The 10953-nt window shown below is 57.6% G+C and overlaps 1 protein-coding gene across 1 annotated transcript; it reads right to left on the bottom strand.

Moving 5' to 3' along the window:
* Positions 1-182: 182 nt before the first annotated feature.
* On the bottom strand, positions 183-10951 carry LOC135982600 (uncharacterized). Its single transcript, XM_065589981.1, has 10 exons — positions 10942-10951; positions 9944-10096; positions 8884-9001; positions 6080-6230; positions 4939-5099; positions 4119-4164; positions 2561-2700; positions 1973-2117; positions 791-960; positions 183-519 (listed from the first exon to the last, which is right to left on the bottom strand). Exons 1-10 carry the CDS (start codon positions 10949-10951, stop codon positions 255-257), a joined length of 1359 nt encoding a protein of 452 aa, XP_065446053.1. The 3' UTR covers positions 183-254.
* Positions 10952-10953: the final 2 nt, after the last annotated feature.

Here is a 10953-nt window from a genome sequence, read left to right as displayed (position 1 = left end):
ACTGGGCTATTGCTCCCATTCTAGACCTTCTGTCACCGGGACTATGGAAAATGGGTCATTTAGCAGCTGAATGAGCGGGGGCAACTTGCTTTCCAACCTCAAATCCATTTTGGGTAGCTGCAGGTTCAGACTCAGACTGTCCCTCTAGACCCCTGAATGTTTTCTGGTACCACATCCCCACTCACTTATGTTCTCCAGCACCAATAATTTTGCTCATTAGTCCCTACGGTCCCCCTGGTGCAGGTCTCTGGGATTCAGCCCGGGATCCCCACGCACACCCAGCTGCAGCTGAATCCAGCACCAAGTGGATTTGGCCATTGAATGCAGATGGTGCGGAAGAGCCAGTTATCTGGGAGCTCACCGACATCACATGGCGCACCATGCACCAAGTACTTGTGGAAGATCTGCCAGGCTGAGCGGTGGGGTTTGAGCCGGTCTGCCTGCCACTCCCAAGTGCCCTGGTGCTCTTCTAGCGCTTGCCACAGCTGGAGGTTATGGACCTTCTGAGCACCCTCAAACCTGGAGGGTAAGCAGGGAAGGAATGTGCATCAGCCTGGAGGAGTGTGAACAGTGAATTAGTCACATCTCCTCTGGAGCGGCCAGCAGGGATAGAGCCCAGCTGGCTTGTACAAGGCTGTATGGTGGCCCCTGGAGAAAACTACCATAACCCAACATTTGCCTCTGATCCATCAAGTATCTGTCGCAGCTGGAGGCAATGCAGCAGCAAAGTCTACATTCCCCTGCTCAGTCAGCTGGCTGAAAAGGATAAGGACAGGAGAGAGAGACTCACCTGGTCAGGTAGTGAAGAAAGCTCCCCCCAGCCCCAGGATCACACATTAGTGCTTGGAGGAGGTGGGAGCAGGTCAGCGGTGTGTCAGGGAGATTCCATGGGAGGTCTGGCTGCCGAGCGGACGCAATCCTGCCTCGCCAGCTTGCACCAGCGTGCGGAAGCTGCAGCGGCTGGACAGCAAGAAGAGGTTTTCAGTGCTATATTCATTCTGACCCTCACTGCTGACTCTCCAAAGGTGACAGAGAGCTGCCTCAGGCCCTGGCCAGAGACAGATCCCCAATGAGAGAAGAGGAGCCCCACAAAATAACCCCTTGCTGTGTTACTGCTAGCGATCCTGCATGGCAGGCAGCTGGCTACTAACAGTGCAGAAGGACATCTCAAGTACTCGGGGAAGAACTTGGGCTGGAGCAGAATTGGTCTGTCTTCTTTTATGGCCCTTCTCACCAAGGCTCTATTCATTCACCCCCTTTACAAGCCCTGCAGCTCCTGTCAGGGGCTGTCTACACTGGTGCTGATCATTTCCAGCCCGAGGAGACATACCCATGCTAGCGCCATCTTCTAACAGAAGCGTAGCTGCAATGGTGCAATTAACGGGAGGGCCTAGCCACCCTGAGTACAATTCCATCTGAGACCCTAGCCTCACTCTCAGGGGGGCTGCTCCTCCTTTCATTCACGTCACTGCGGCTACATGGCTATTTTTAGTGCATTAAAAAGAGTTTGACCAGAGCTATTGCAGGTATGTCTACTCGGGCTGGAAATTACACCTCCAGCTCTAGTGAAGACATGCCCTCTGTCTCAGAGACTCAGGTTGTGGTGAGCTGGGGAAGAGGGGACTTACACATGCCATCCCCTGCTACATCACTCAAACCGTTATGTGCTATGACCTTCGTGTTAGAGCTAAAGCGCCCCCCCCCCAACTAGCCTAGTGGTCAGGGGGCCTGTGATTCTGCTGGTGCCACCTCTGCCTCCTATACCATTTTGGTGGTGTCCCTGCCACAAGCTTGGTGGCTGTCTGCCCCACCTCCCACAAGGCAATTACAGAGCCACCCTTATTTTGGATGGCAGGGTGTTGTGTCCACAGGCTGTTAACCTGCCTCAGTATTGGATTGTGTCACGTTGGGAAGATACCCGCAGAGAGACACACACAATATCCAAACCATGCTCCCTGGAGGCGTTACGTACGCTGAACCAGTCTGCGCTTCTATTCATGTGGCTCATGCAGCCATCACCCACAACAGGAAGCGACGCAAACACCTTGAGTGAAGGCAGGAAGTCAGTGTTCACGGGAGGCCTAGGCTTGGTCTGGAAGCCTGAGGTGGGGACAGTCCTACCATGGAGTCAAAATAAATACGTAACAACACCCTGCTTTCCAACATATCAGTCTCTTCATTTTAAGAGGGGAGAAACTGAGCCAGAGGGAGAAGGCGGGACTGACTCAAGGTCAGGCAGGAAGTCAGTGGGAAGAGAACCCAGCTCCCCAGTAGGAAACTATGCCCCAGTCCTCTAACCACTGGATCTCACTCCCCTACTAGGTCCAGGAATAGAACCCAGGAGTCCTGATTCTCAGCCCCTGCTGTAACCACTGGATCCTCCCTCCTCAAGGCCTCTGCAGTTAGTGAGGCCAGCAGGGGCTGTGGAGTCTGGGAAGAGCTCCAGCAAGCTTGTGGCTTGTCCAATACAGCAGCAGGCCCTGCCTCCTGAGAGCTACAAAAGGAGGAGCTTTCCCTCCCCACACCCCATCATCTCCTGGATGGTTCCCATTGCACGAACCTGAGGTGTCTGGTTCTCTGGTGGTGGAGGAGAAACCTGGGAACCCAGTAGGCGCGCAGGCGTCTCAGAGCATCGTACTGGCTCCTGCTGAAGGCAGTGAAAGTTGCCTCGATTCCGTCCTGAGCCTCGCACGTCGGCTCCTGCCAGCAGAGAGGGGAGAAGAGCACACGTCAGCCACACCACCTCTCCCCATTGCCCAGGCCAGCCACTCCCACCAAGCCACACTGTGCTCTGGGGTCAGAATATCCCACTGCATCCCTGCTTGAGCATGGATCAGTCTTGGTTTCCTCCACCCTCTGCCTAGGCTTGGCTCCAGCAATGTGCTTTAATACCAAGGTCCTCAGTCTAGTGCCTTTGTGACACCAAGGAAGAGATCCCAATGCTCGGCTCCATGGGGATCCCAATGTGATGCTGATGCCCCTGATTGGGTCGTCGGCAGTGGGGATCAAACCTGGGACCTCTTGAGCTTAATGCATGAGCCTCTACTGCCTGTGGTAAAAGACACAGCCAAGGCTGTAGTAGGCCCATCAATCTTTAGCTGGCCTCGCCACCCCTAGAGAGGGACAGGGCACCACACCAAGCTGGGCCAGAGGAGAACGATTAGAAGGGAAAGTCACCCAGCCCCCATCTGCCATTAACCCTTTGCGGGACTTGTGGCTAACAATATCTACCAGCCAAGAGGAAGCATAGACCCTAGAGACCAGGACCTTAGGGGTTGTTGGTTTCACAAGCTCTCTCTCAGCATCAGAAGATAAATGAACACAATGAGCGCAAAATACTCTGCTGAGCCTGCCTTGTAGCTGACAGAGGCCCATTGCATACCTGGGGAGGGGCTGTGATGGGGAGGGACTCAGGGGCATGGAGCATTCCCCTGGTCATACAGTGTCCCACCCACACCACCAAACCATGGCCCAGTTTGGTACAGACAGGGCCATACTGGCAACCTCTGTGCAGGGTGCACCTCAGGCTGTCAGTCAGGGGCAGTGGCAGGCTTGTGAGGTGGCGGGGGAGCTCCAGCCAGCGCTGTTCCTCCCTCATTCCTTCTGTCCCTCCCGAGCCCTGCCCGGCTCGCTGCCCTCATACACTATTGTGTGGCTGGCCCCTCTGCCCGCTCCGGCCTGGGCGATCGGTCACGATCCCGCGCTAACAGTGACCATTGGCCACCAGCTCCTGGATGCCCTCGAGAGGCAAGCGATGCAGCAGGCAGAGCTGGGATGTCGGGCTCAGCACTAGATCACGGGCTGCATTAAGGCCAGAGTCAACCCCCATGGATGGCCAGGCAGTCGCCCTTGGAAACGGGCAGCAGCAGGACCCCAGTGTCACTGGGAGGCAGGAGCAGAGCAGCTGCAGAAGCAGCTGGCAATTTAATGAGCCCAGGCATTTCCTGGTGGGGGAGGCAGTTCACACAAGGAGCGCTCCCTAGGGCTCTGCTGTCTCACCTCTGCTAGCAGCTGAGGTGTGAGATTCACAGCCCTGCCAAGAGCAAACGTATGTGTCTGCTAAGGCTGCAAGGGGGGGTTAAGAGGGTGGGCACCTGCACCCCAGCAGCTTCACTCACCTGGGAGGCCAGAAACAGGCTCAGCTTGTACTTGTCTTGAATGTTCCTGCAATGAAAAGAACAAGGGCTTCACCCCAGTAATGGCTGAAGCAGCTCAGGCCCTGGGCTTCAGACAGCCATGGTCTCAACGCTAGAGTAGCCGGGACCTGCAGGGTACTTCCTAAGCACACTGATCGCCGCAGCTGAGAACCGGACAAGCCTTCTGTCCCCAAGCACCTCTGCCCAGAGGAGATCACAACCTGGACAATGTCCTCTGTGCTTCTCCTGTCGCCCTGTCTTACTGGGTGCCAGCTATCTCATAGAAATGGAAGGCCGCAAGAATCCAGAGACATCTGCCAGGCAGAACAGACCCATACAGGCTGCTCTTCTCTCACACCTCAGGCCTCCAAGAACCCTAAAGATCCCAAGGGGTCCTGAAAGTGGGTCTGGTTATTCTGCATGGCCTGACCCCTGCTGGGCCCAAGGACGATGCTGTCTTTGCAGTCCCTGGTATGAGTCTGTCTGACTGGGGTTCTCTAGATGGTAGATCTGGGGGCTCGTCACCAGGATTTGGAGCTAGGATTCTCCAATCTCTCTATACCACGGTCTGAGTGACACCGCCTGGCTGCTGGAAACACAGTACCACCTGCCACTACTGGAGGGGGAGCAGATCCAGACCTGTGGGCAGCAAGAGTGTGAGGCCACCACCTGGGATGAGCTCGACAGCGGAGCCATTCCCCCAGTATGCAAACAAGGGGATGGGCACAGGAGCAAAGCCACTCCTTCTTGCCCCCTCTCCCAGTGTGTGAATGAGGAGGTTCATTGGGACACCCATCCGTACCGGCAGAGGCTGACACAGAGGCTCTGAGCTTCCCGCTGGGCAGCACTGGCCTCTAAGCACTTGGTGCGCTCCATGACATCCTCACAGTCCAGCCAGAAGTGAAGGAGATGGATCCCCAGGGTACCATGGAGAAACTCCTTGAAGCCATCCATGCCAGCCCTCTGCAACACAAGGGGATAGGGGGCACAGTGGGAGGATGGGTTCTGCACGTAAGGGGGGAGGCTGGAGTTCAGCCCCAGAGCAGGGAGGGGCCCCACCTCCCCCTTTAACAGAGTCTGACCCCCTCTGGGAATTGCTCTACAGTCGGACTTATAACAAGGGGCACCCAGGGCCCCTTTCCTGTCCATCATTGCTTGGCCCAGGTGCTGCTGCAGCTGTGAGGGCCTCCCATCTCCCATGAGCTGGCACCCAGAGAAATGAAGACAGCTCTTCAGAGTCATGGCTGCAACCCTGCTTAGGCTCCCCTCTCCTGGTGGACAAGCCAGGAATCTGATGGCTTATCTGCCAGGCATTCCCTCACCACTGGGATAAGCCAAGGTACCCCACTGGCTGCTGTGGTGAGGCCCAGCCCAATTCTCCCCATGATCTCCTGCCTAGAGGGGGCTGGGAGGTCTCAGTGCTGGGATCAGCACTCAGTTGTCCCCGGGTGGCTATGTTACCCTGGGTCCCTATGACAGCTTCTACGAGTACAGAGCAGGGTCACCAGCGCTGCAGGACCGGGGACAGACCAGTGGAGGGAAAGTGGCCAGCCCTAGCAGAGGCTGCAGCCAAGGGTTATTCCTAGAGACCCATAAATCCCCCAGTTCTCCATACTAGTGGAGCTGCAACAAACAGGTTTCCTGCCCCAAGGTCCAGAGCAGAGCAGAACTGGCGAGGCAGCTGGTTGTTCCTGACTGGAGGGGGATGGATAGGGACAGGAGGGGAGGTGGCAGGGACAGGAAGTTGGGAGGGAGCAAGGGAGATACAAGGAGCAGTTAGGAGTGAGGCTTGGGGAGATGGAAGTGAATGGGGCCAGGAATCACTAATGGGCCTGCAGGCCGACACCTGGCACAGGGGAAGGGGAGACAGTATGGCAGCTGGCTAATATCTCCATCAACGTGCACCGCAGCCCCGTCCTTCAGCAGGGTCCAAGGAGACTCACCGTCCCCAGCACGTCCTCCTTCAGCTGCTGCAGAGCAGAACAGCCAAAGCCAGGGAGCAGCCAGGATCCCTCCCCTCCCTCAGAGGCACTTGAGTCGTCCAGGTCAAACTGCAGCACCTTCCTGGCGCCTGAGGCCGGCTCCCCTTGGCGCCTGCCGCGAGAGAAGGGGGAGGGGCTGCTCTGGCACTGGGCACAGGGTGTGTCGGAGCGCAGAGCCTGGGCAACTCACAGGGACACCTGCTGTGTGCAGGGCTACAATGGAAATACCCTGCACATCCCATCCTGCCCTACACTAGCACCCAACCCCACATCCACCCTACCTCCCGCTGCCACTCATTCATTGCACCCGCTGAGCCCCCACCCCCTGCCAGAGAGGGAAACGCCCTTTGGGGGACCTGGTGGGTCAGCACTCCGGGAACAATGGGTCCTTCTAAAGCAGAAAGGACACAAAAGGCACAAGGGGTCGGCACTAGTGTGATAGGGAGGTTCCCACCCCAGCACACAACATCCCAGCGCAGTCACATCCCCCGCACATCCCCAGCACACACCATGGGCACCCCAGGGCAGCCGCACACCTCACCATGCACAACTCCCCCAGCAGACACACCACAGTGCTCCCCCCAGGGACACGCACAACCCCATGGCGTCTGGAAACAGAGCGGCAGCTCAAGCTCAGTCTCGAACCTGGCCCAGGGAGGTGCATGGAAAGAAAGCCATTGGGGTCCCTGGGCTCGGTGTGGGGTTATTCCCCCCCCCCCCCACTACACAGAGCAGGAGGAGCCCTGAGAGCAAAAGAACCTAACAACCAGACCCCCCAGGCAGAATGTAACAGAGGGCTCCTGTCACGGAGTGTGGGGGAGTCAGGGCCCCGCACTCCCCACTTCTTGCGATTCGCCATGACTCTCAGACAGCCGGTAAAACAGAAAGTTTATTAGACGACAGGAACACAGTCCAAAACAGAGCTTATAGGTACAGAAAACAGGACCCCTCAGTCAGGTCCATCTTGCGGGGTAGGGAACCCAGACCCCGGTTCTGGGCCTCCCTTTGTTTCCCAACTGAAACCCCCTCCAGCAGTCTCACCCAGCCACACACCCCAGCTCCTCCTCCAGCCTTTGTCCAGTTTCCCCAGGCAGAAGGTGTCACCTGGCCCCAACCCCCTCCTGGGCTCAGGTTACTTACTCCAGTATCATCCCTCAAGTGAAGTCACACCCTTGTATCCCACCACCAGCTAATATCAATGCAGACAGTAAACTAGTAAAACTCCCATGCAACATTCCCAGGTTAATACTCCCTGCTCAGTCACAGCTCCCAAGTAACAGCCCCCACTAACGCTATGACAGGCCTGAGACTGGGCCCCATGCTCCAAACTGGGCCCTGGGATCAGACCCGGAGCAGTTGCAGCCCTGGCCTAGAGTAGGGTTACTATATTTAAACATTAAAAAAAGAGGACACTCCACAGGGCCCTGGCCCCGCCCCTTCCCTGACCCCGCCCCAACTCCACCCTTTCCCTGCCCCAACTCCGCCCCCTCCCCTGAGCGCCCCGCATTCCTCCTCCTCCGTCCCAGCCACACGAAACAGCTGCCCGAGCGCTACCAGCTTCACAGTTTGCCGGGCAGCCCCCAGACCTCCAGACCCTGCGCCCCCGGCCGGGTGCTTCCCCTCCCGGGCTCCAGCTGCGCTGGGGAAGCGCCCGGCCGGGGGTGCAGGGTCTGGAGGTCTGGGGGCTGCCCGGCAAACCATGAAGCCGGTAGCGCTCGGGCAGCTCGGCTCTTCAGCTACACAAAGCTGAGGTGTCTGGGGGGAGCAGCAGCAGCCGTCACCACCACCACCGCTGCGGGGGAATCCGCCTGCAGCTCGCAGCCTGCCAGAGCTGCTCTAAGGTAAGGAGGGGACTGGGGCAGGGATGCTGACAAAACAAAGCTGGGAGTATTTTCCTGGACATGTTTGGCTTTTTGGTAATTCCCCCTGGACGGGGATTTGAGGACCAAAAAGCCGGACATGTCCAGGAAAATCTGGACATATGGTAACCCTAGCCTAGAGCTCTTCCTTTCCTGCTGCACGTCTGGAATCCATGCCTGGCCACGTGCTGAGGGAGAGACAGGGAGAGAATCCCTTCTCTTCCCCCCCCCATGTCCCCCAAGTCAGCCCCCTCACACCAGGCCCCCTCTCTGAGGGTTTCACAAGATCACACAGGATGCTGCACAGAGCCTCTCTCAACTCCCCCACCCTCCCATCAGACATAAATCACTCAGCAAGCGGAGCCTGCCTCCCCCACAGCGCAGCACCAGGTCACAGCCCGCCTCCGCATGCCCCTCACGCTGCCTCTCTGCCTGGCTGAGTGCTGATGACACAGCACCCCCTCCCGCACCGGAGCATTAACAGGCAGAGAGCACCCAGGCATGAGAAGGCAGCTAAGAAGCCAGCCTGTGAAATGTTAAAGCAAGGCACTGGGAATCAGGGTGCCAGGCCAGGCTCTGCCCCAAGACACGCTGTGCCACTTCGGGGGAATTACAACTTCCCAGTGCCTTGGTTTCTCCATCTGCAAAGGGAGGCTGAACTCTGCAACGCACTTTGCGGTTCTGGGCTAAAAGGTGCTAGACAAGTGCAAGATATTGTCATGCTCATGAAAAGGAGCAGTCAGTGCTTAGTCAGACCACCACGTACTCTCACTTCAGCCCATTCCCAAGCCCCCAGCCTGATCTGACTGTGCACTTGGCAGGGCTGCCACTTCAACCTGGTTACTGCACATTGCCCTGCTGCTCCTCCCCAGCACCGGGAGGTGCATTAACCCTTCGTAGCCTTACCTGCCCAAGTGGTACTCGATGTGCCCTGCCGTGGGTGAAGAGCTAGAGGTGGCTCTGGTCAGGCCAGCAAGGAATCTCTCGGACCCACCAGCATTGCTCCAGCCATCCACGTAGCCTTCTGTAAGCAGGACACAAGTGACATGTCATAAATGAGTCCATGTGTCTAGACTCCGCAGCAGCCCTGTGATGGCTGGACCAAAATGCCTCTGTGGCATGCTCCTGTCCAATGCCCGTGGTGGCCCTAGGCAGCAGCCTGTGGGCTGTACCTGTCTGGGATCCCGGCTCCCACTCTGGGATTTCACAGGAAACCAAGAGCAGTGGAATCCACTCCGCGCCCTAGGGAGCAGGGGAACCCAGCTGTTATTTGCTCTAAAAAGCTGCACAGGTTGCCAGCTTTACCTGCCACAGAAATGCAACCACATCTGGGATGGAGCCGCATAACACAACAGCTTAGGACCAGAAGAAGTGATACAGAAGATTGTCCCCAAATTAAACTGCAAGGGGCACTTAGGGAGATAGAACTTAGTTGTCCCTATTGCAACGTGATCCGGACACCAGAGCTAATACCCTGACGTCCACAAAAATTGCCTGGGCTCTTTAATGACTATGAGTGGGCAGGGCCTCAGTTTTACATCTCATCTGAAAGCTGGTACCTCCTGCAGCCCTGCCCCTCCTAGCAGCACACTGGGGTCAGTGCTGGCTCCCCGAGAAGAGCTGCCCTACTGAATCCCACATTTGCTGCAGCACCTACACTTCCCTTGTGTGCCTCCCATCCAAGTACTGAGAAGCTCAGAGCCTGGGGAGGGAGGAGATGGTAGCAGGTTGAATACAGACTTATCCTCTGACAGGCAATGCGTGAATGTATCCAAGAGTAACGAGCAGGCGCCTTCCCACCTGTGACTGGGCGGAGCACTTGGTGTGGGGGGGCACTCCGGACTGGAGTACAAGGCAAACCAGGGGCCCATCACTCAAAGGGGTTTTCAGCCAAAAGCAAGAGGATGCATCTGGGTGTGTCTGACAGAGCCTCCGTCCACCCCTCTCCAAGCCGCGGCAATCTCACCGTTGGCCACTCCCGTGCCGGAGTCGGGCAGGAGGCTTCGGAGCGGCAGCCTGCTCAGCCCCTCTGCAAAGGGAGATTTCCCCAGACTCACGGCAGCTGGGAACTCCACAGAGCTCCCCCAGGGTAGCTCGTCAGGGACGCTGGAGAAGCAGCCTGCAGGAGGGCAGAGAGTCAAAGGGGAAATGCCCAAGGACAAGCGGCTGTTGGTGGTGGGAGTCTCCATGCTGGTGCAGGGAGGAGTCTGGGGGGCTATGGGCAAGCACAATGGGGTGCTCAGTCAGTGAGTGGCCTGGATTCCTAACACTTCAGGAGTGATGGGGGTGGCATCTAGATAGACTGTAGGGAGGGCCCAGTCTCCTTGACTCTTTCAACAGTGGGGTGTCACCGATGCTCTCCAAGACCCTGCCTGATGCAGAGAGACCATCAGCTTCCCAGGAGCCCTTCCTAGAGGGACAGCAACCCAGGGGAGCGGAACGGGGCAGCTGAAAGACGCTCTCGGAGGAGATGAAGAGCTGCTGGGGCAGCCAGCACTGCAGAGGAGGAGGCTCTCGCACCGAGAACAGCCAGGCTGCACTGAGGATCAGAGAGGAGGCCGGTGCTAGATGACCAGAGGGAGCAGGGAGGAGGCAGAGAGAAAGGCAGACGAGTTCTGCGAGATCAGCTGTGACCAAGGAGGGTGACTGTGCATAGCATAGAGTTGGTGGGGGCAGGGCATGCTTGCCCTTCTGTGTCACATAGAAGGCCCTGCTCGCTGTTCTGTGGGGTGGGCCTGCTCTAGGCTGGTCTTTAAACTACACCTGAGCAATGTTTGAAAACGGGACCCTGGGTAGGAGTTCTGTTTGCGTCTCAGCCTTGCCCTGGCTCTTGGCCAGCCTGGGGAGAGCAGCAGGTAGGTGGAGGTTGGTGAGGGCAGGCACCAGGCTGGGTGTCTTTTAGGGTACGTCTACGCTGCAATACACCACCTGCGGCACCGAGGCTCAGAGCCCGGCTCAACTGACTTGGGCTCATGG

Source organism: Chrysemys picta, chromosome 3 (genome assembly GCF_011386835.1).
Source record: "Chrysemys picta bellii isolate R12L10 chromosome 3, ASM1138683v2, whole genome shotgun sequence".
NCBI classification, from domain to species: Eukaryota; Metazoa; Chordata; order Testudines; family Emydidae; genus Chrysemys; species Chrysemys picta.
This window is presented reverse-complemented; position numbering and strand designations above follow the sequence as displayed.